The 25157-nt window shown below is 42.5% G+C and overlaps 1 protein-coding gene across 1 annotated transcript in view; it reads left to right on the top strand.

Annotated features, from left to right (window-relative positions):
• Nucleotides 1–4662: 4662 nt before the first annotated feature.
• The window catches only part of LOC127625192 (nuclear protein AMMECR1-like), a 74794-nt gene continuing 54299 nt past the window's right edge, over nt 4663–25157 (top strand). The window contains exon 1 of the mRNA XM_052100311.1: nt 4663–5991. Within this exon, the coding sequence (XP_051956271.1) occupies nt 5549–5991 (443 nt within the window). The 5' untranslated portion in view covers nt 4663–5548. The remainder of the gene's footprint in view (nt 5992–25157) is intronic.

Below are 25157 nucleotides of genomic sequence, written 5' to 3'. Positions count from 1 at the left end.
TGGCGGCATGATATTTAATCATGATTTATATGTTATTTCTATTAAGAAATGTATTGACTTTAATAAATGATTGAAATTAATTTGTGGTCTTGCATTTTCTCTTCAAGAATACTGCAAAATATCTGAAGAATTCCTCTAATTGATTTTTGCCTGGCAAAACTGATGCTTTTGGAGTGCTGTAAGATTACTGTTAATTCGTAACCCTTGTGCGTGCGTCAATACAAAAAAAGTTACTCCGAGGTCATTTGAGGACAAAAATGTCCACGTCAAAAAGCTGCCATAATAATATATATTCATATTATTTTCCAATTTCAATGAGTTAATTATTTTAATCAACATTCATCCTGATCACAACTACCAAATATTCATTAAGTTTTAGAATTTGAACCCTTTAAATGCCAGTTTGCTTACACAATGACATTGGGGGGTTTTTTTACACACATTTCTCTATACACATATAAAACACACTCTGACATCCATAGAATTTTAGCTGCATCATTTATTTAATTGGCCTGCGGTGCTCTATAATACATCAAACAGAAAATAGGAAAAAAGCATGTTTTTGCTCCATAGGCTAAACATGAGAAAAATGGCGCCATCTGGTGGAAAATATAAAAAATGTAAATTTTGAAGCCAGGGTTCCAGAATGAAAGCATAATATTATAGAATTCGTGATTTTATGCTTTAATTGCACTGGGATCAAATATTGCATTTTTGCCCTGAAGTTCGTGAGTGTAACCATTTTGTGTACACGGTGTATTATAGATGTTGAAATTTCAAAATCATTCCCCCATTCACTTCCATTGAACCTGGAATATAAAAATAAATCTGTTGAAGTGAGGCACAGTGCAAGAAATTGTGGCCAGTCCATAAACATTAAAATACTAACGGTTTCAAAAGTATAGCCACAAGATGGAAACCTACATATGAACACACATTAAGAGTGATAAAATGGCTTACTAACAGTTTCTGTGAATAGTTATATAATTTAGATCCAATAAAACGACGTAGCTATGATTACGTAACGCCGCAGTAAAACCCGTAATCTAGTAAACGGCGTAAAGTTAGTAATAATTGAATCTATCATGCTAAAATCATGCTTTCACGTGATATTGTTATACTAAAATTGTCAAATAATTCTGCTATATGTTTATTAGTGTCGTATAACTAGAAGTTTCTATGTTTGCAATGAGCGTAAGAGTTGTGTTTACTCGAGGCATCTCTCGAGTTGCGTTCAGCGCTATAATTAAGCACATGCGCTGTTGCAGAGAACCAATCCAACTGTGGTGTAGTTTTGGCTCATATGAACATGAATTACGTAGCGTGCTTTGACGAATCAACGTCCGTATGCCGTCATTAATATCCATGAGTCGCGCTTTCGCCGTGGAGGGATTGGCCATTTCTCATCTAGTCAGTCCAGTGCGGATTCAGCAGAAAGACATTTGCATGGTAAGAATATAAAGCCCTTGTGTGGATCACGTTTACACTTTTGTGTGAGAATCAGAAATTAGGATATATTGCGCAAAGAAGAGTTTTGCCAGGTGGATTTTGCTTCATCCTATTCATATGCAGTAACTCGGATAAACTGAATAAATGAAAGGGTATATTGGGATGAGATTACTAGTCAAAAACTTATGAGTGCAATTTCAAAATGATCTGTTGAAGTTATCTTTACCATTGCAGATATATTTAAAGGATAGTGAAGCATGTACTTAGTCAAAAGGTTTTATTTTTATTCATAAAGACTATGTTGCCAGTCCCAGAACTAAATACTGTTACACAATAGCAAACATATTCTGTTTCAGTCTATAGTCTAGACCATGTACAGTGTTGCTTTATGCTTTAATTAAAAAACAATACAATTTAGAATGCTGAAAATATGCATATAACTGTTGATTGAACACATGAATATACCCAGTAGAACTATGGTGTGTTTAGTGCATATGTTGCACCTTGCATAGATATTTTAATAGATAAGGGCTTCTTTCATTCCCTTTATATGAGAACTTTAAGTATTATGAGCATTTAGTTAATTGAGATTGAAGCCAGAAGTTTACATATGTTGAAGTCATTAAAACAAATGTTTTAACCACTCCACAGTTTTAATATTAGTAAACTATAGTTTTGGCAAGTCGTTTAGGACATCTACCTTGTGCATGACATGAGTCATTTTTCCAACAATTGTTAACAAAAATGAAACAAACAGATTGTTTCACTTTTAATTGACTATATCACAATTCTCAGTGGGTCAGAAGTTTACATACACTAAGTTAACTGTGCCTTTAAGCAGCTTGGAAAATTCCAGAAAATTATGTCAAGCCTTTAGACAATTAATCAATTAGCATCTGATAGGAGGTGTACTGAATTGGAGGTGTACCTGTGGATGTATGTTAAGGCCTACCTTCTAACTCTGTGCCTCTTTGCCTGACATCATGGGAAAATCAATAAATCATCCAAGACCCCAGAAAACAAACTGTGGACCTACACAAGTCTGGTTCATCATTGGGAGCAATTTCCAAATGCCTGAAGGTACCACGTTCATCTGCAAAAACAATACACAAGTATAAACATCATGGGACCACACAGATGCATTCTGTCTCCTGGAGATTAATGCAGTTTGGTGCGAATTGCAAATCAATTCCAGAACAAAAGCAAAGGAGCTTGTGAAGATGCTGGAGGAACAGGTAGACAATTATCTATATCCACAGTAAACCGAGTCCTATAGTCAAGTCAAGTGGTTTTTATTGTCATTTCAACCATATACAGTTAGTACAGTACACAGTGAAATGAGACAAATTTCCTCCAGGACCATCGTTCTACATAAAACAACATAGTACAAACACAGAACCACATGAGACTACACAGACTAAATAACATACCTATATAAAGTGCACGTGCAAACGTGTGCAAAAAGTACCGGACAGTACAATAAATTACTAACAATGAACAGGACAATAGGCACAGTGAGAGACAGTGCAGCGCAGACCAGTACACAGTAGTGTAAAATATGACAGTTTCTAAAAATGCCAAATGTAAACATAACATATTATGAGATGAGTGCTCTATGCACATAGCAGTTATTGAGGTAGCAGCCAGTTATAAAGTGACTATATCAACATAAGCTGAAAGGCTGCCCAGCAAAGAAGAAGCAACTGCTCCAAAACCACCATAATAAATCAAGGCTACAGTTCGCAAGTGCACATGGTGACAAAGATCTTACTTTTTGGAGAAATGTCCTCTGGTCTAATGAAACACAAATTTAACTGTTTGGCCATAATGACCATTGTTATGTTAAGAGGAAAAAGGGTGAGGCTTGCAAGCTGAAGAACACCATCCCAACCGTGAAGCATGTGGGTGGCAGCATCATGTTGTGGGGGTGCTTTGCTGCAGGAGGGACTGGTGCACTTCACAAAATAGATGGCATCATGAGGAAGGAAAAATATGTGGATATATTGAAGCAACATCTCAAGACATCAGCCTGGAAATTAAAGCTCAGTCGCAAATGGGTCTTCCAAATGGACAATGACCCCAAGTATACCTCCAAAGCTGTGGTAAAATGGCTTATGGACAACAACGTCAAGGTATTGGAAGGTTTATAATTTTATGTGTGACATTTTGGGGACTCAGATTTCGTTTTGAGCAATGGGGTCGATGTGGGGAATAAACACATAAAAAATTGGTTTCGGACCAGTGTTCGCCAAACAAATTATTTTAAGTGGACTGAGGTCAGCTGGAGCGCCCCATTTCAGGAGTGATGCGTTGGCGGCTTTTGAGGAAGTGTCATTTAGAAGACTGGGCAATTTGGATTTGTTTGATAGGAAATGGGGCAACTATTGGGAGTTTTTGGAGGGCTCTCTGAGAGGGGCAGTGAAGAGAAGTATAGATATAAATGTGTGTGATTTATATATATATATATATATATATATATATATATATTTGTATATACTCATGAGTCATGTGTGACCACAGGAATGTTTGTTGAGGGTCAGGGAGGTTTGGGGATTGGGAGGGGTACTAGTGGGGGTTAAATCTTGATTCTATGTATTCATTTTTTACTTTATTTACAGTATAAATCAATAAAAATGTTAATTACAAAAAAAGAAAAAAGCATTAAGGTATTGGAGTGGCCTTTACAAAGCCCAGACCTCAATCCGATTTAAAATTTGTGGGCAGAACTGAAAAAGTTAAAGATTAAATGTCAGAAATGGTTCAACACTGAGTTTAAATGTATTTGGCTAAGGACTATGTAAACTTCTGTCTTCAACTGCATGTGTTTCGTTAGTCAAGGCAGGTGAGGTTAAATCAGGTGAGAACAGGGTGTCCTATTGTCTGGTCAGTTTGGAAATAATGAAATGAGTGCAGGCTGTCCATAGACTAGAACATACGCTTTTCAAACAATCACGTTATCAAACGCTTCTATTCTATCTCTCTCCATCAGGGAGAAGACTGGAACTAAAAGGCAAAATATGGAAGACTAAATGGATTTATACGTTTCAAGAAATCAAAAACACGAGATTCCTGTGTCCCTCTGTGGAGAAACGGCGCCGTGTCCACGTACTCAAAAGTATTTTTTTAGAATACGGCGCAATGCGCACGTTACGCAGGACCCTGTCGTAAAGCAAGTCCTGGGCTCTGTGCTCCGGCGTGATAGTAGAGAAGACTACGAGGTCTGAGTGCTTCAGTCAGATGATCATCGCATAGGATATTTTAAAGCTAATGTTAGCTGCCGCGAGCTGAGCACCGAGAGAGATCGACGGAATCCGGCGGACGCGGTGCTAGTATGCAGCTAAAAGGGTTTCCCTAGTAATCGGATGACAGCACTCCGAGCAATCGAAGGAAAACTTTCGAGTTCGCTTTAAACGGTGGGCTTGTAGTAAGGGGTCGTGCGGCTGTCAGGGGTCCCTCCTGCGCATCGGCGAAGGCCGGTGTCAACCGACAAGCTGTGGCTGTTAAAATGACTCGCATCCTGCTGATGCTGACACACGTGCAGGCGAACTGCATCGATTAAAAACCATTGTGACTGGGTCGGTTCACTCGGAACTCATCTATAACCTGGGGTCGACTGCAAAGGAAGGCGCAGTGACTCGTTCATGAGGCGTGTTTGGGTCCTGCGTACTCGAGCTCCACAGTCCCACACAGGGAGAGCTGAATCTGTGCTGCGCCGCTCCATTTATTCGCCTATACGCTCTTTTCATGTATGGATGGATGTTTGCATGCTTTGACAGAGAGCTGCGTGCATCGTTGCAGTTGGCACAGCGCATCCCAAGGAGGGGCTGTTACTCTAGGAATCATAGGTTGGATCCGTTGAAGTTTTTTGTGGAGGCCCTAAGAACTTTGCGTAAGGCTGCAGCGTACGCTACGTCTTTTTGAAGGCAAAAACAAACAGTCGGGTGACTTTGCAGTCTCTCTCGGAGAGATCTAACGTAAGCTCCGTAATTGCGTCTTTCAAAAAATAGGGAAGGTGGAGCATTGTCCGTCTTACGTGCTGACGCAGTGGGATTTCTACTTGTGGTCGGCGTTTCGCCCCGCCCTTCCCGCGGTGACGGTGATGGGTCGGAAGCGGTGTGTCGGTGCAGATTGTTCGAAGATGGCGGCCGGGTGCTGCGGGGTGAAGAAGCAGAAGTTGTCGGGATCTCCCGGGGCGGGGGGTCCCGGCGGGTTGGGGAGCGGTTTAGCCGGGACCGGACATTGTGGCTCGGAATTGGGGATCGGGTCCTCGTCGGCCGTCGTGGCCGGGAACGTGAACCGAGTTAACGGCCTAGGGGGTCCGGGGGGTAGCGGTTGTAGCAGCAGCAACAACACCAATGCTCTGTCCCCAACTCCGGGAGGCTATTCCAACGGCCTCTCCCCGAACCTCAGTACCGGCTCGGGAAGTGGAGCCAGGAAAATGGTTGTTTCGGCGGAGATGTGTTGCTTCTGTTTCGACGTGCTTTATTGCCATCTTTATGGATACCAGCCTCCTCGAACACCCAGGTTTACAAACGACCCCTAGTAAGTAGCAAGATGGCAATTTTATTTTGCCCTGTTTTGTCACAACAACAGATGGTGTGCTTGTCGCCACCAAGAAGTTTCGAGTCTGGAAGTTTTGCCCGGACAAAATGGTTTGTCCACATAACGTTAATTACTTGCGTTTATGGTAAAGCCAAATGTTGTAATGAATCACATTTTCCAGATTGAAAAAAAAAAGTTTTTCCTTAACACTGTGCAGTATTTGCTGAACCGCATGGGGTTTGTTATAAAAATACTGATAATGATTAAACCTCCACGAGACCGTGCTGCTTAATTTAATTGACGGTTAAATCACTATACTGTAGTTAACGTACGTGAAGGGAATATTTGCTATTTTGTAAGATTTAAATATCGTTCTTAAGTGTATCATTAAAGAGTGCCGTTGAAATGATTCAGTTATTGATGTTGAATTGTTACATGTGTTTTGTGCTCTGAAATATATTAAATGAGTGTTAGTGGCTTTAGCCTGCTAGCTTAAGCTACACTGCAAGCTATCATGCTAACCGACGCTAGCCAGCCCAAATCATTAATATATAAGCGGTTAGTTGTTTTGGGCTTTTAATTAATTCACGTAACCTCATCTATTTTTTTCATTATTTGTATATTGAGTGAAGAGAGAATGAATAATATTGTGTTTTTATTCCACTCAAAGCTGCCGCCACCGGTAAGCTGAAGTGAGCTAGTAAGCTAAAAAGCCCAAGATTTGTTTACGTTTCTTCCTATTACTTACAGTGCTGTTCATTGAAATCGTTAGTTTGGATGCAAGACAATTAAAGTGATTTCTGGGGATATTAAAGCAGTTAACGCAGTTGTTAACGGTTTGATAACGTGCTGTTTTGTGACTCGCGCCGAACAATGATCGTTTTAAAACTGTATAGGAACTCTCTCTCAAATTGTGTGTGTGCGACAAAGCAAAGAAAACGTTGTTTTCTCTCTGTTCAAGGGCTGTTTCCTAAGGACTTCGTCACGGGACGTTAAAGTGATCTTTATCTTATCCGGTTAGTCAGTATACTGTATGTGAATGCCTTCTCTGCAGTTCCTGCCTGTTGCTGATAGTAACACTGCCCCTATATGGACTATATACATACAAATATATGCTATATAGAGCATATTCCTGTGTACTGCATCATAAAAATGTGACCCTGTCTTGTTTACACATTTATGGACAGGTATTGTTCTCTAATGACTTTTTCCATGTTTTTTTTTTTTTTTACACAGTTCCTATTCCTTTCAATGTTTATTCTCATTACAGTAAAAAAAAAAAAAAAAAGATGTTGTACAATGATAAAAAGGAAAAAATTAAAGGCAGTACCAAGGTAGGTACTACTGTGATGTATAAATCATTTACCATTTCAATATTGTATAATATTGTCCCCCCACATAGTGGTTATGAGCAGGGTTGGAAATTGAAGGAATATTCCATGTTCAGTACAAGTTAAGCTCAATCAACAGCTTTTGTGTCATAATATTGATTACAACAACATTTTATTTTGATTTGCCCCTCCTTTTTTTTTTTTTTTTAAATAGCAAAATTCTGTTACATTGTCCCCCACTCACTTCCATTGTGAGTGTCTCAATGCGTAAATGTTAAAATTAGGGATGCGCCGATCCAATACCTGGAACGGTATCGGCTCAGATACTGACATTTATAAATGGATGGGGTATCAGTGCGACGAGGCCCTCCAAATCCGATACTGTGTATTACTTAAGTTCGTTCCTGCCAAGCTCCAAAAATTACATAAAAGAACCATAAAACACCATTAAAGCAGTTCATACTCTTGTTTTGTTCAAAGCCACTTGACTTGCTATAGCTCTGTGAATCTCAAAAGGCTGTGTTTTATAAGTAAATATATAAAATGCACAGCTCCAGCACGTCAGTGAATGGCGCTGCTCTGTTTACACACACTCGCGGCTATTTTCAGCCTACATGCATTACGCAACATTGGAGCGCTATTCACAGACAACATCTCAGATGTAGATACTCAATAGTTTGGTTCACTTATAATGTGCATTTAGAATGGCACCGGAGGTGCGTTTTACCAGAATTTTAATAAGAGTTAAACTACTGTGAACTTGCCTACATACAGACACATACAGGACTTCCTGGAGGAATTCCTAAAGGTGCATGATTGAAATATATTACTGTTGTATTTAAAATTCTAAAAATGAATAATAATAATAATGGCTTATTATTATTATTTGTTTTCAAATTATAACAATATTTAAGTTGAATGGGTTCCAAAAAATAATTGAATGAAAAGTGAGCTGATATCTTACAACTAAAAAAAGAGATCTGAATCCTTTAAAGTCCAGATACAAGTTGTATAACAAACTGCCTTCTTTTCTAAAGAACACTTAGACTGGAATTACTGTTAATTTTGCTGCAGCATTATCAAGTATACTAGTTAACAAAGTTTTTCTTCAAAGTTTGTAAATTTATATTTAAATGATGTGTAGTTAAAGGTTTGTGTTTCTTTTATATCTAATTAGCATCACTCAGTGAGGTATAGATATTCTAAACTGATTATGAAAAAAACAACAACACTGGTATCAGATCAGTAACGGCCGATAGTGAGATTTCGGAATCGGATCTGAAGAGATAAAGTGGTATCGGTGCATCCCTAGTTAATATACTCACTATTTCAAAAGTTTAGTCACAAAACATAAACCATATGCGTGTAAATGCACAGCGTTTTCATGTCAACAAACCCTAAAATGACTAAAAATGTCAACAACTTTACAGCTCAAATAATAAGTTTAAACTGAAGTTTAAACTAAACAGAAATGCAAAGCTTATAATTTTATAAAAACATTTACATTAATCCATGTAAATGTTTTTATAAAATTATAAGCTTCGCATTTCTGTTTAAATCCTCCAAAAAATTGTCCATATTCCCTTCCATAGTAATTGCCTTACTGGAACCTCGTTTTTTGTTTTTTAAGAAAAGGAGGGATGAGTCAAAAATAATTATTTGTGTAATCAACATTTTGCCACAAATGCTTTCAATTGAGCTTAACTTATATTGAACTCTGAATATTCGTAGTGGGGCTCGGGGCAAAAATGCCACTGACTAAAATGCCCCCATAATTTAAAAAGTTGCGGCAAAAAATGCCCTCGTAATGGTCAGTTTTTAATGAATTAATTAAATTTTTGTAACATAATATGGCCTTAATACTCTATTCTAGGCCCAGTTGTGCATCTAACCTCTTGTTTATGTACTGGTTAAATTGAAGTCTTTAACCAGAAGTGATGACTGTGGGCCTGCTCGATTATGACAAAAATCATAAACATGATTATTATTTGGTCAATATTGAGATCACGATTATTTAACACGATTACTCATTGACCTTGGAAACAAAATGCATTTATTGAACTTTAAAAAAAAAAAAAAAACATTTTTAACTGTGGAATTCCTTGAACTTGAAATGTAAACTGCACTGGCTACGGGAAGAGGCTGTTGTCATATGATAATTATTTTATGTTACGTATGGTAGTCAAATAAAGAAAAGCCTCCATCGCCATCATTTACAGCAGCGATGCTCACACTTCTATGGAATGAAAACTACTTTTTCATCATGTTATTTAAGCAAGATCTACTATGTACAATAAAGGCTATACATGATCGCATTACCAAAATTTCAGTAGTCGGTAGTAAAATTTGACGATTCTCAAAATCAGCTTCAAAACCACAACAAATAATAACACTAACTAATATGTTAATTATGGAAGAATGGTTTCAAGTTCTGATTACCATAATTATTCAAGACTAGTAAATAATCAGTAATAAAATAACAATACAAAACAGCATTGAATAGAAATAGATTAAAAATAATAGAACAAAAAATACAAATGAATAAAATTCTGTGCTTTTTTAAAGTTTTAACAGCAGTAGGCTATCAAGCATTCAATTAAACATTCAGAATGAAATACAACAAAAAACTTCAACTGGTCTTCACTGTATGATTATAATACATTAATACTTTTTAAAGCTACTAACTCAGTCAAGAGCAATGAGTGTTTTCTCGTTTTCGTGTTCTGGTTGTTTGATTATTATGACACCCTACACGGCAGCAGGTCTATTAACTTACATTTATACTTACAATTCTGACAATTTAATACAAATCCACTTTTTTCTTCACTGTTTACGTTCACTTTAGACATCACTCTCTGTGTTTACATGAATACCTCACCAAGACGGGCATTTTAGCATAATTTTGAAGTGTATTTGACTATTCAGGTGTGCATCAGCACGATCATTTTTGGAGCACACGCATGTTCAGCACACACACATAGGCCACCTGTCAATCAAACAAGACGCAGTTGATACTAGATCACTTGCAAATTTTAAAATTACATGCTCTGGATTATTTTCAACAGCAGAATAAGAATATGAACTTTCTAATAAGTGACACAGGCCTAGCCTATTGAAAATATAGCCAGTTATATTTTCGTTATTTACATTTTAATCAGTCTTGTTGGGCAAGTAAAATTCTCTTTCATATGCCCCTTCAAAAATCCACTTGTCCTGGACAAGCGTTAATGTCGAGCCCTGATTAAATATTGTATTCAACATTCTCCCATAACAATTTATTCTTCTGCAGTATAGCTCCTAAAGTAAATGTAAATGAGTATTCTATATTATTTTGAAAAACAAGCCAAAAAAGACTAATCAAAAACATATTTTTATGTGTATAATAGGACTAAAAGGCTACACTCTCTCACCTTTATGTTCACTTCGATCCGTTTTTAACTCACAAAAAACAAACTTTCTCTTCTTAATAGAGCTGTGTATCACCGATTTTATTCATGATAAGAAACACAGTGAATGTTACGCATATATTATGATTCTCTATGTCGCGAGCCATCACGTTATAATCTAGCTGCACTAGCATCCCCGCACCAGAGTGTGCATCAGCCGGGAGAAGATTTAATCTCTTCCCCAGTCACTTCATGCAATTTATAGACGCGGTGCTGATCACACAGAGAAATACCAGTTTCTGAGTTTATTTTTATAACCTGCTTTCTTTATTTTTTTGGTCTTTAATAAAGGATACTTTAAAGATATAATGATGGAATGTTTCATTGCCAAACGGTATACAGCACATAAATGGTTTAATCTCGATTATCTTGTTTTCATAATCGTAATTAAAAATATATTTTGATTAATCGCCCAGCCCTGAGACAGTATTTCTTTTTTATGTTGTTGGAGAGATAAAATGGCCAGTAAAAAAATGCCCAGTGAGATTCAAATGCAGGCGCCAAGTATTCAGAGACTGTGAAGTGTTTAATTTCAATTAGCTAATCTTTAATGTTCCTGCTGCCCACAGAGGATCTTTCAAGGACCTTAAAATGACAAGTCATATATTAAAGTGCTTTGATTTTAGATGATGCTCCATGTCTGAAAGAGCAGCACAGACTGCTCTTGAGGGAACGCTGTTGTTTGCAGTACTTCATGTGACATTCCTCATTGATGATATTCTCTTTTAAACAGAGGCATGAGGGTGAATTGGAGTCATTCCATATAGATTTGCACCAAAGCTACTGAATCTTCACTGGCATTTCTCTGGAACCTGAATGCAGAAAACAGCTGAAAACAGTTCTGAGTCTGTTTATATTCATATTCAGAATGTCTACGTTGCTGTCAGACCATTTTTCTTCAACCAACCTCATTTTGTTCCAAACACCTTTGACTTGCTTAGTTGCTTTGTATGTGGAAAAGACACTACACTTATTCACTGAATATTAGAGAACCTTTTTTTATTTGGAAACGGTTCAATTTAAAACAAAAAGGTACTGAATTATTTAAGGACTTTTGGTTTAATTAACTGCTCATGCAGATCGAACATCATACAAAAGTACTCTAGTGTTCCCTGCAGCACTGGCCAGATGAACTGAATTTACAGCGGAAAACACTTGGACCAGTTTGATGGTCTGATTCCCCTATGGATGGCTGTTTTGTGCTAGTTCTTTTAAATCTACAAGACTGTTCTGATTCCTAAATGAGTGATTTTTATTAACTGTTTAAATTAAATCTACAGCAAAACCAATGTTGTCCAATTCTAAATTAATGACTCTTCAAAATGATCAGTTCATAATCTACAGTGTGCAACCAGTGAAGTCCGATTCCTTAACGAATGACTCTTATGAACTTGTTCTTTTGAATCTACAGTGTGCAAATTTCCTGAACAAATGACTCATATGAACCATTTCTTTTTAACAACCCTCTACGGACATGTTGGAGAATTAATCACCATTGGCCAGCAGATGATTGTTTTTACTCACCAGACTTTTGACAATATGTAAGCATAATGCAACTGAAAACTGAAAAATATACTGATATACTGTGTATATATATATACACTCACCTAAAGGATTATTAGGAACACCTGTTCAATTTCTCATTAATGCAATTATCTAATCAACCAATCACATGGCAGTTGCTTCAATGCATTTAGGGGTGTGGTCCTGGTCAAGACAATCTCCTGAACTCCAAACTGAATGTCAGAATGGGAAAGAAAGGTGATTTAAGCAATTTTGAGCGTGGCATGGTTGTTGGTGCCAGACGGGCTGGTCTGAGTATTTCACAATCTGCTCAGTTACTGGGATTTTCACACACACAACCATTTCTAGGGTTTACAAAGAATGGTGTGAAAAGGGAAAAACATCCAGTATGCGGCAGTCCTGTGGGCTGAAAATGCCTTGTTGATGCTAGAGGTCAGAGGAGAATGGGCCGACTGATTCAAGCTGATAGAAAAGAAACTTTGCCTGAAATAACCACTCGTTACAACCGAGGTATGCAGCAAAGCATTTGTGAAGCCACAACACGCACAACCTTGAGGCGGATGGGCTATAACAGCAGAAGAACCCACCGGGTACCACTCATCTCCACTACAAATAGGAAAAAGAGGCTACAATTTGCAAGAGCTCACCAAAATTGGACCGTTGAAGACTGGAGAAATGTTGCCTGGTCTAATGAGTCTCGATTTCTGTTGAGACATTCAGATGGTAGAGTCAGAATTTGGCGTAAACAGAATGAGATCATGGATCCATCATGCCTTGTTACCACTGTGCAGGCTGGTGGTGGTGGTTTAATGGTGTGGGGGATGTTTTCTTGGCACACTTTAGGCCCCTTAGTGCCAATTGGGCATTGTTTAAATGCCACAGCCTACCTGAGCATTGTTTCTGACCATGTCCATCCCTTTATGGCCACCATGTACCCATCCTCTGATGGCTACTTCCAGCAGGATAATGCACCATGTCACAAAGCTCTAATCATTTCAAATTTGGTTTCTTGAACATGACAATGAGTTCACTGTACTAAAATGGCCCCCACAGTCACCAGATCTCAACCCAATAGAGCATCTTTGGGATGTGGTGGAACGGGAGCTTCGTGCCCTGGATGTGCATCCCACAAATCTCCATCAACTGCAAGATGCTATCCTATCAATATGGGCCAACATTTCTAAAGAATGCTTTCAGCACCTTGTTGAATCAATGCCACGTAGAATTAAGGCAGTTCTGAAGGCTGAAAGGGGTCAAACACAGTATTAGTATGGTGTTCCTAATAATCCTTTAGGTGAGTGTGTATATATATATATATATATATATATATATATATATATATATATATATAGATAGATAGATAGATAGATAGATAGACATGCATACATACAGTTGTGGTCAAAAGTTTAAATACACATGTAAAGAACATGCAGTCTTGAGTTTGCAATGATTACTAGAACTCTTATTTTTATGTGATGGAATGATTGGAACACATGTCTTTGTCACAAAAAACATTCATGCATTTTGTTTCTTTTATGAATTTATTAGGGGTCTTATGGAAATATGACTGTTGGGACAAAAATATACATACAGCAACTTTAATGATCAATTATGGTATGCAGATTGTTGTCAATCAAGTTTGCTTCGTGGCATGGCCTCTTAACTTCTTGTGAGTGATACAACTGTTACTAATGAGCCCATTTAAATAGGCCTGGTTTGATACACTCATTAGACTCAGCCACAAATGCTACAATGGGAAAGTCAAAGGAGCTCGGCATGTATCTGAAAAAGTAGATCATTGACTTGAACAACTGAGGAAAGTCACTTGGAGCCATTTCAAAGCAGTTACAGATCCCAAGATCAACTGTGCAAACAATTTTTTGTAAGTATAAAGTGCATGGCATAGTTGTGTCACTGCTATGCTCAGGAAGAAAATGCAAGATATCACCTGCTGCTGACAGAAAATTGGTCAGGATGGTCAAGAGTCAACCAAGAACCATCAAAAGGCAGGTCTGCGATGAATTCGAAGCTGCTGGAACACAGTTATCCGTGTCCACAGCAAAGCGTTATTTACATCACCATGGGCTGAGAGGATGCCGTGCAGGAAGGAATCCCTTGCTCCAGAAGCGGCACCTTAGCGCTCAACTGAAGTTTGCTTCTGATCACATGGACAAAGAATAGTCCTTCTGGAGGAAAGTTCTGTGGTCAGATGAAACAAAAATTAAGCTATTTGGCCACAATGACCAGAAGGAGAAGGTTAGGCCTTTAACCCGAAGAAAACGTGGTGGTAGTATTATGCTCTGGAGCTGTTTTGTAGCCAGTAGAACTGGTGCTTTACAGAAAGCAAATACAATAATGGAGGATTTCTTCCAAATTCTTAAGGAAAACCTAACACTATCAGCCAGAACGTTGGGTCTTTGATGCATTTGGTTGTTCCAACAGGACAATGACCCCAAACACATAACAAAAGTGGTAAAGGAATGGCTAAATCAGGCTAGAATTAAGGTTTTAGAATGGCCTACCCGAAGTCCTGACTTAAACCCCATTGAGAAAATGTGGACTGTGCTGAAGAAACAAGTCAGTGTCACAAAGCCAACTAATTTAGTTGAACTGCACCAACTATGTCAAGAGTGGTCAAAGATTCAACTAGAAGCTTTCCTGAAGCTTATACATGGCTATCAAAAGTAACTAATTGTGGTGGAAATGGCTAGGAGACATTTAACCAAATATTAGCATTGCTGTGTATATATATATATATATATATATATATGACCAACAGATTTGGTCACATTTTCAGAAGACCCTAATAAATCCATAAAAGAACCAAAATACATTAATGTTTTTTTGTGACAAAAACATTTGTGTTCCAATCATTCCATCACAGAAAAAAATAAGAGTTGTAGAAATCATTGGAATCTCAAGACTGCCGTGATGTACATGTTCTTTACAACTTTATGTAAACTTTTGTTCACAATTGTATGTATACAACGATCAGCCACAACATTAAAACCACCTGCCTGATATTGTGTAGGTCCCCCTCGTGCCGCCAAAACGACGCCAACCTGCATCTCAGAATAGCATTCTGAGATGCTATTCTCACCACAATTGAGTGGTTATCGGAGTTACTGTAGACATTATAAGTTCAAACAAGTCTGGCCATTCTCTGTTGACCTCTCTCATCAACAAGACATTTCTGTCCACAGAACTGCCGCTCACTGGATGTTTTTCTGTTCTTGACACCATTTGGAGTAAATTTTAGAGACTGTTGTGTGTGAAAATCAGCTGTTACAGAAATTCCCAGATCAGCCAGATGATGAATGATCAATACATTTTTTGGGGTGAACTATTGCTTTGAAACACATTGAAATATTGTCAGTTGTTCTCTTACGAGAGGTTCTCTCGTATTGCGTAAGCTAGCTTACGCTACGGGAAAGATTCATCTTTTCTGAGATATTGAAGCCAAAAAATTATCCTTAATTTTTGTATCCATTGTCAACGCAGTGCAGCAGCTGCAGACCTTGAGCGGGCTAGCTAGCGAGCTCATAGGTTGCTCTGCGGCAACTGCTGCAGCCTATAGACGAGCTTGGGCGAACTCGCATCCAATGAGAGGCATCCGCGCGCTCACTGCATCAAAGCCCGCCAAAATGGGTGTGACTTGAGTGCATATAAGCGTAGTTCGTAGGCTGGAACCCTGATTTTCATCTCTTCAGCGAAGCTCTTCGCATCGCTGACCTGGAAGCCGCGTCACCGTTCGAGGGGCATCAAGCAAGCGTGGACAGCGCTAGAAGAAGCCGGCCGTCTCAGCCACCTTCAGCCATCCTGCGAGCTACGCCATCCGACGACGTATCCTTTTATTCAGGAAGCTAGTTCTCACAAACTATTCACAAAAGAGTACAAGCGTCTTTTTCAAGATGCCTCGCTCCACTTGCGCCTCATGTCGTGCCCTTCTCAGCACAGGAGACCGCCACATCATCTGCGCTCTGCCTGGGACTGGGGCACGCAGAGCTCGCCCTCACTGAGGGCGGATGCGATTTCTGCGAGGAGCTACCGATGTCGACCCTGCTGGCTCGACTCGAAGCGCTCAAAGAAGAAACCACCGCGCCGCCTTACCTTCAGCCGCGCAGGAAGAAGCGCCGCTCACAAAGGCTGCCGGAAACTGTGGTTGAAGCGACTGCCTCGCCGGAGCCTCTCCCTCGAGCATCGCTTTCACCCTCCCCGCCCCCCCGGGACGCGCAGTTGCCGCCGAGCGGCCGCACTGCTGCCATCTCGGATGACGAGGCGGAGGATAAGGGCCGCTGTTCCATCATGGCTTCGGACAGCGAGGAGTGGTCAGGCTCCCAAGCCTCCTCCTCGGCCCAGGAATCCAGCAGGACCCGCGCCGGAGTCGAAGGGGAGTTAATACGCCTCCTCACACAGGCCGTCGACCGCCTCGTGCTCGAGTGGTCACCGCCCCCTGAGCAGGCACCCAACAGACTCGACGGCTGCTTTCTTCAAAGCCATCGCAGCTCACTCCCTTCCTGCCGGAATTACACACGGAGCTTGCAAAGTCGTGGAACGCTCCTTTTTCAGCCAGGTCCCGTTCCCACGTCTCCACCTCTCTCGCGTCGGTGGACGGCGCCACTGAGAGAGGCTACTCCTCCATCCCCCCGGTCGAGGACTCGGTAGCAGCACACCTTTGTCCGCCCTCCGCGAGATGGCGTTCCAAGCCTGTGCTCCCGCCTAAGGCCTGCAGAGCGACTTCGCCTATGTTGGCCGCGCCTATTCTGCCGCCGGCCAAGCCGCATCTGCTCTGCACTCAATGGCCGTTTTACAGATCCTACAAGCAGACCTTCTTCGGAGTGGGATGAGAAAGGCAGGCACCCAGAGGCTGTTACTGATCTACTGAGCGCGACAGACCTCGCCCTTCGCGCTACCAAAGCTGCAGCCCAAGCTCTAGGGAAGTGCATAGCCTCGCTGACTGTGACCGAGAGACACTTGTGGCTAACACTAGCCGACATGGGAGAAGCAGAGCGCTCCACGTTCCTCAACGCACCGCTCTCTCCGACCGGTCTCTTCGGCTCCGCGGTGAGTGGCATAGTTGACCGCTTCTCAGAAGTCCAGAAAGCCACCCAAGCCATGAACCTCTTCCTGCCGCGTCGCGCTAGCTCCTCTGCAGGCCGCTCACGTGATCAGCCTCCTGCACGAGCCTCTTCACAGCGCCCAGTTCAACAAACTCAGACTTCTCAGCGTCGACAGGGCGGCCGCCCTCGATCGCGCTCAGACAACAGCCGCAGACCGCCGCCCCCCTGCGGGCCTCGATCTAAGGTAATGCTGAAACCCGAGCAGCCGAAGTCTTCCTAACTGTGTTGAACAAACGACGGCTCAGTCCCGCTGCGGCCGGACCACTGTCAAAGCTTCGCCCCCTGTCAGTCCCCTTCTCTCAGGCTACTGCAGTGGTGAATTTAGCAGCCAACAAGCCGGTGACACTGCCCGCTTGCCTGCACTCAAACGCCGTTTTCACGGCGACCCAAATAAATCTTGTAAAGAGCAAACATGTCTTATGTGTAGAAAATGTGCCCACAACCCAGTGTTCACCCCTACACACAAGCATAACACATCCCGTGCCCCTATCAGAGCATGCTCTCATAAAGCGGTTACTGAACCGCTCGAAGCGCCAGAGTCAATGAAGGCGCCCACAAATGCGTGCGCGCGCCCATTCTCTGGCCGCTCTGTCACACGACCAGCCCTATGTGTAGAAAATGTGCCCACAATCCAGTGTTCACCTCTACACACAAGCACTGCATGTCTCGTGTCCCCACCAGAGCACGCTCACATAAAGCAGTTACGAACCGCTCGAGCGCTAGTCAATAAATGCGCCCACGAATACTTGCGCGCCCATTCTCTGCCCGCTCTGTTACACGGCCAGCAAACATTCCTCTGTGTGTAAGTCCCGTGCCCATGACTATGCTTGCGCATCACGTAACAGATGTGACTCTTTCCCCATTCATTCCAATCGGGAAGTCACTCACAAAACAGCCTGTTCATGCTGTCTGCGAGCAATCATGCATAAATACACTAAACGCGCTCACACATTTTGTTCAGCGCTCTGTGTGCGGCAATCAGAGCGAATTGGCCATTCACCCTCTAGCGTTACGCTTCAAAGCGTGGGAAGCTATTCCAGGGATATCCAAGTGGGTGTTAAGCACAATACAACAGGGCTATTTGCTACAGTTCGATCGCCGCCCTCCTCGCTTCAGAGCGCGGCTCGAAACCACTGTGAACACGGAAGCAGCGTGCATGCTTCGTTCAGAAATAGCAAGCCTTCTGTGCAAAAGGGCCATAGAGAAAGTGCCAGCCTCTCTGAGCGAGTCGGGGCTTTACAGCCGTTATTTTCTTGTTCCCAAGAAAGACGGCAGCCTCAGACCCATATTAGATCTCAGGGTTTTGAACAAGGTGCTTGCAAAAAGACCGTTCAAAATGCTTACAATCAGGAAACTCCTCGCGCATGTGCGCCGGGGGACTGGTTTATTTCTCTCGATCTGAAAGATGCATACTTTCAGATTCAGATAAATCCCCGTCACAGGCCATTCTTGAGATTCGCCTTCGACGGCCAGGTTTATCAATACACCGTCCTTCCATTCGGCCTGTCCTTAGCACCCCGTACTTTCACGAAGTGCATGGATGCGGCGCTCACACCCCTGCGGAGTCAGGGTTTGCGAATTTTTAACTATTTGGACGACTGGCTGATTATGGCACAGTCACATATGGAGCTTCTGTCTCACAGAGCAGTTCTCCTCAGCCATCTGAACAGTTTGGGTCTTGCAGTCAATTGGACCAAGAGCTCACTACAGCCCAGTCAGACAATTTCCTTCCTTGGAATAGAACTAGACTCCGTGGCAATGACGGCTCGCTTATCTACACAGCGCGCGCGCCGTGTTCAGCGACTAGCCGCATCTTTTCAGATGAACAGCCTCACGCCTCTGAAGAAATTCCAGAGAGTGCTAGGTTACATGGCCTCAGCCGCAGCAGTACTTCAGCTGGGTTTACTGCACATGCGCCCGCTTCAGCATTGGCTAAACACCCGCGCGTCTCGCCGGGCTTGGGCCATAGGCCGCCAGCCCATCAAGGTGACTCAGACCTGTATTTCAGCTCTGCAGCCCTGGACAGTGGCCGAATGGTATCAGCGGGGAGTGACAATGGGAGCTGTATCTCCCCGAAAAGTCATCTCGACAGACGCGTCCAACACGGGTTGGGGCGCGGTCTGCGAGGGCTCTCCGGTTTTCGGCCTATGGTCAGTTCAGGAAAAGCTCCTTCACATAAATTGTCTGGAATTGATAGGGGTCGAGTACGCGCTCGTGCGCTTTCTCCCGGTCATTCAGGGTCACCACGTCCTGGTCCGTTCGGACAACAGATCTGTGGTATCCTACCTAAACCGTCAGGGCGGTGTCAGATCCAGGAACCTATTCCATCTGACGAAACGCATACTGAGTTGGTCCCAGTGCCACCTGCGCTCGCTGAGGGCAACGCACGTGCCAGGCCACCTGAACGACGGCCCGGACAGACTGTCCAGAGACAATATTCCCCCAGGGGAATGGTCCCTGCACGCTCAAACAGTCCAGACGTTATGGCACCTATTCGGCAGAGCAGAGATAGACCTCTTTGTGTCCAAAGAGAACTCTCACTGCCCAATATTTTTCTCGAAAAGCGAGGACGCGCTGGCCCAGGACTGGCCCAGACGCCCGCTTTACGCCTTCCCTCCCGTCTCGCTATTGCCACAGGTAATGCAGAGGATCAGGGAAACGCGTCACTCGGTGCTCCTCATAGCCCCGCGTTGGGAGAATCAGACATGGTTCCCGGAGCTTACGCAGCTGTCACTGACAGCGCCGTGGCCATCCCAGTGAGAGCAGATCTCCTCTCTCAAGCTTGCGGCACAATCTGGCATCCCCACACAAAGCGCTGGGCGCTGCATGCGTGGGTGATCAACGACTACCCGTCGCTCTGCCAGAAGGAGTAATAAACACCATCATACATGCTAGAGCCCCTTCCACGAGAAGACTCTATGCGTCAAAATGGTCTGTGTTCTCAAAGTGGTGCACCGACAGAGACCTGGACCCGCGGACATGTGGGGTGTCATCGCTGCTCGTATTTCTGCAAGAGCTGCTGGATAAGGGCAGATCCCCATCCACGCTCAAAGTGTATGTGGCGGCCGTTGTGGCGTTCGCTGAACCCCTGCACGGCCAGTCATGGGGTAAAAACGAGCTGGTCATCCGCTTCCTCAGGGGAGCTAGAAGGATGAACCCCCCCGCGCCCCCCCATCGGTTCCTATCTGGGATCTTTCTATAGTTCTCGAAACTATGAAAGCCCCCCCTTTCGAACCACTTCAATCCGTGGATTTGAAATACCTTTCACTCAAAACCGTTTTTCTGACTGCCCTGTCATCAGTCAAACGTGTGGGAGACCTTCACGCGCTGTCTGTCAGCGCTGCGTGTCTTGAGTTTGGACCAAGTGACTCCAAGGTCATTTTAAAGCCTAGACACGGCTATGTTCCCAAGGTGATCGGTACTCCTTTCAGAGCACAGGTCATTTCCCTATCGGCGCTGCCAACACCCGATAGCGAACGCGACGACAATCTCCTTTGCCCGGTCAGAGCACTGAGATTGTATACTGCGCGCTCCGCCGCTTTCAGACGCTCTGAGCAGCTTTTCGTTTCGTTCGGAGGGCGCACCAAAGGTCTCGCCGCCTCGAAACAGACACTATCTAGATGGATAGTGGACGCTATTGCTGCTGCATATGCGTCAAAAGACCTGCCATGCCCGTTGGGCATTAGGGCTCACTCCACTAGAGGCATGGCATCCTCGTGGGCATGGTCCAGTGGGATTTCCATTCACGACATATGTGTGGTAGCGGGATGGACTTCCCCCTCCACCTTTGTCAGATTTTACAATATGGAAGTGCCCGCTCTGCAGGCAAAACTACTAGCGGTTTAATACGCTACAGCTCCCCTGGTGAGCTGCACTTATTGGACACATTCCACACAGACCGGCACCGCCGCTCTGTCGTTCCCTTCCCACTATGTGCTTATGTATTACACAATCAATGACCCGCATTCTTGCCGGCCAAATATTATTTCCCCACTCATAAGGGCTCCCCCGGGTCCCCCCTTAATTCCCTGGGGCTCGTACAGTGGATGCTTGGCGCGCACGGCGTTGACAATGGGTTCCCGTAGCGTAAGCTAGCTTACGCAATACGAGAGAACCTCTCGTAAGAGAACGTATCGGTTATCTAACGTAACCTCGGTTCTCTCTAGATGAGGGAACGAGTATTGCGTAGCCGGCCGTGTTCGCGCCACGAGCGACTTTTCGCTTCAGTCAATGAAAACCAGGGTTCCAGCCTACGAACTACGCTTATATGCACTCAAGTCACGCCCATTTTGGCGGGCTTTGATGCAGTGAGCGCGCGGACGCCTCTCATTGGATGCGAGTTCGCCCAAGCTCGTCTATAGGCTGCAGCAGATGCCGCAGAGCAACCTATGAGCTCGCTAGCTAGCCCGCTCAAGGTCTGCAGCTGCCGCACTGCGTTGACAATGGATACAAAAATTAAGGATAATTTTTTGGCTTCAATATCTCAGAAAAGATTAATCTTTCCCATAGCGTAAGCTAGCTTACGCAATACTCGTTCCCTCATCTAGAGAGAACCGAGGTTACGTTAGGTAACCGATACGTTTTCATTTGTAATTGTGGCTTTAGTGTCTGGAACGGATGGTGCTAATTGTTTCGAGGCTTTTGAGTGCATTCATTTTGAGGTTAAATGAAAACACGGGGGGTATATTGAAGTGTATTTTTGATCTATAGCTCTGTTGGACTGTTTATGAGTAACTGTGGCAGATCCTGCTGTTAGCTCTTGTAGTTTCCAGGACACCGGTGGCCTTTAGTCTGAAAATGTTTCTTTCTTGCTGACCTCAGACCTCTGTCTTTAGTCTCTGTCAGCAGTTTGCACGGCTGTTTGCTTATGTAGCCCTCTTTCTTACATGACACAGCTGTGTACTAACTGTAAAATGCGTTGTATATGTGTTGCAAATCACTGCAAGGTGCTAAGGCACTGAACAACTGTTCACAATAAAACCAGGAAAATGTAGGCCTATTAAAGGAATGGTTGACTTGCGCTTCAACCTCACGAAAGAGAATAAAACAGTTCAAGTTCTTGCGTGGACAACCCAAGTTCTCTTGTGAACGTGCTTCTCTCTTGCACCCATTAATTTGCAAAGGATAACTGTTGCTGAAATCAGTATTTTTCTCTGTAAAATAATATACAGTTCGGGTTGTTTCTCACCAAAACTATCGCATGTCTTCAGAAGTCTTGGAACATAATTCATGAGTCCAAGGATACCAATTGGTCTGCCATTGTATTGAAATCAGCCAATGGGACTTTCTTTAAAACATCTCTGTACTTTTGCATTCTACAAAAAGTCATGAGTGTGAGTAAATGCTAACAGAAGTATTTTAGTTTTGGGTTAACTGTTCTTTTAAGTGGCTGGCTTATAACCGGCTGATAAACCATTAGTAGTGACTACTAAAAAGCAGAGCAATTATAGAAATGTAACCAACACTGTGGAACATTTGTGTAGGTATGGGAATTGTAAGTGATTTAAAGGTGAAGTGGAAGTTTTTTTGGTGTCGAAGTACATTCTAATATCCCTGTTTATTGACAAATATAAGTAGGCCATTCTTGGGTTTACCTCTCCCAAAAGTTTAAACACAGAGCCTCTGAGGCACAATCAAAACAATGTTTATATTTTGAGCAGCCCTCACAGCTCCACCCATCCAGTTCTTTCTAAACCTATAGCATGAGTTTGGGGCGTGGCTACTTGTAATAAACGATTCAACTGGGAGAATGCGAACGAACATGGCAGATGTGTTACAGAAGAAACTAAACTTAAGATTCACCAAAATTCAAAAGACTTTTTAAAACACAAAGAGACAGAGAATGGAGGAAAACCAGAGTGAACATTTACAAGGTGAAGGACTTTGAGCGAGTTGCTTCTTGGCAGGTAAGCTACACTCAAGTTAATTACTACCGAGCTTCAAATAAATTGTATATGTACGTTTACTAGTTACCAAGAACCGTTTTACCTCTTGTGCTGGATCCCCCGCACACCAGCTGCCATTCAATCCAGCGGTGTTATCGGTCGAGCCAATTCCTCTGCAATGCTTTCTGTCCAGTGTGTATATGTTATAGTAGTATTGTTTAATACGACGTTAAAGGTTTATCACCTTTTATTTAGTTTTACCTATTTGTTCATAGGGAATCAGAGAGTGTGAAATGGCGTGATGAGTCCGAGGGGTGTTGTTGCCAAAGATTGTTTCAAAACGTGCTTTATTTTTATAATTCCATTTGGTGCCACTATCAGTGCAGAAATTACACACTTCACCTTTAACAATTTTGGATCAGATTCTGATTTCACTTTATGATTCCGGTTAACTGAATTCTGATTCTTCTGATTTCACTTAAAAATACCTACATGTAAAGGTGTAGTTACACTTTATACACAAGTGACTATTTTTAACTAGCAGGGGTTTTCCTGCATTGCGAATTACTAGGCGGCCGCCTCCGGCTGTCTACAAAACTCTGGTGGGTGTCTTCATGGAAAACACTAACAAGCATTGCACTCAGTGGATTGGCATTTGTAACTGCAAGTCTCTGCAATAATAATAAATAAATTCCATTGTCAAATAGTTGCTTGATGTCATTTAACGTAACTTGATCATATAAAACTATAATGATGACAGACGAGAGGAGCGCTGCAGCTCGTGTGTCTGATAAAAACACAGATCACAGCTTGGCGATATATCTTTATTTCATCCTTAATTAAAGTTCATATGATATGGGAGCGTGCCATGTAAATAAACACAAACTTCAAAACTGTCATTCTCTGTATGATCGGAGCTGCTTCAACCAGTCGTGGAAGAGACCCAATCTGAGCGGGAGTCGAGACTGGGAGAGATTTAAAGTTCAGCCAGCTGATGCGGACTCTAACACGGAGACGTCCATCTCTCACCCCTGCTGTCTGCAGCTCGCAACGTCATCATGATAAGATCAATCTTATGTGAAATATAACACGAAAATGACAACAACAATAAAATGCGTGTGTGTGTGTATATGTATATATATATGTATATATATATATATATATATATATATATATATATATATATATATATATATATATATGTATATATATATTAGGATGCACGAATTTCGCCGAAAATTTTCGGCCGAAAATGGCACTTTCGGTTTTCCGCCGAAAGACAAAAAAGGCCGAAAATATATACCTCCTCGCTCCGCCCCTCAGTGCTCAGATTTCAATCTGGATCGATGTAGCCCTTATCACAGCTGTTAGATAATTCCACAACGGCGCTACCAAACAAAGGCCGATCATGTCAGCGGTGTGGAAATTCTTCAAAGTTTCTGATAAGGACATCAAATTTGCGATCTGCAGTGTTTGTCACAACAGAAAAATGTCACAACTAGCGCAGCTACACCACAACTTGAGACGTATTTATATCTGAACTATGCCAGAAGCGACAATCCCCTTGACTACGGGCGCATAAACAAACACCGCTTTCCTTTGCTTGCGTGGATTGCGCACAGGTATATCTGCCTAAGCACCAGCACAGAGAGTGAGAGACTGTTCAGTGCAGCATCTCATGTTCTTGATGAGCTTTCTGAAAGGAGAGACTGTCAGAACGTTTAGCAACTTTTGTTCTTGAAGAGAAACCTGTCACTTGTACTTAAATAGAAAGCGGTCCAATATGATGTGTACAGCAATTACATTACACTTGTTCTTCACTTGAGGATACATCTGTCGTTTACAGTTGAGGTTGGATTT

This window comes from Xyrauchen texanus, chromosome 31, assembly GCF_025860055.1.
Source record: "Xyrauchen texanus isolate HMW12.3.18 chromosome 31, RBS_HiC_50CHRs, whole genome shotgun sequence".
Taxonomy (NCBI): Eukaryota; Metazoa; Chordata; class Actinopteri; order Cypriniformes; family Catostomidae; genus Xyrauchen; species Xyrauchen texanus.
Note: the sequence above shows the minus strand (reverse complement) of the source record. Positions and strands in the feature narration are given on the sequence as shown.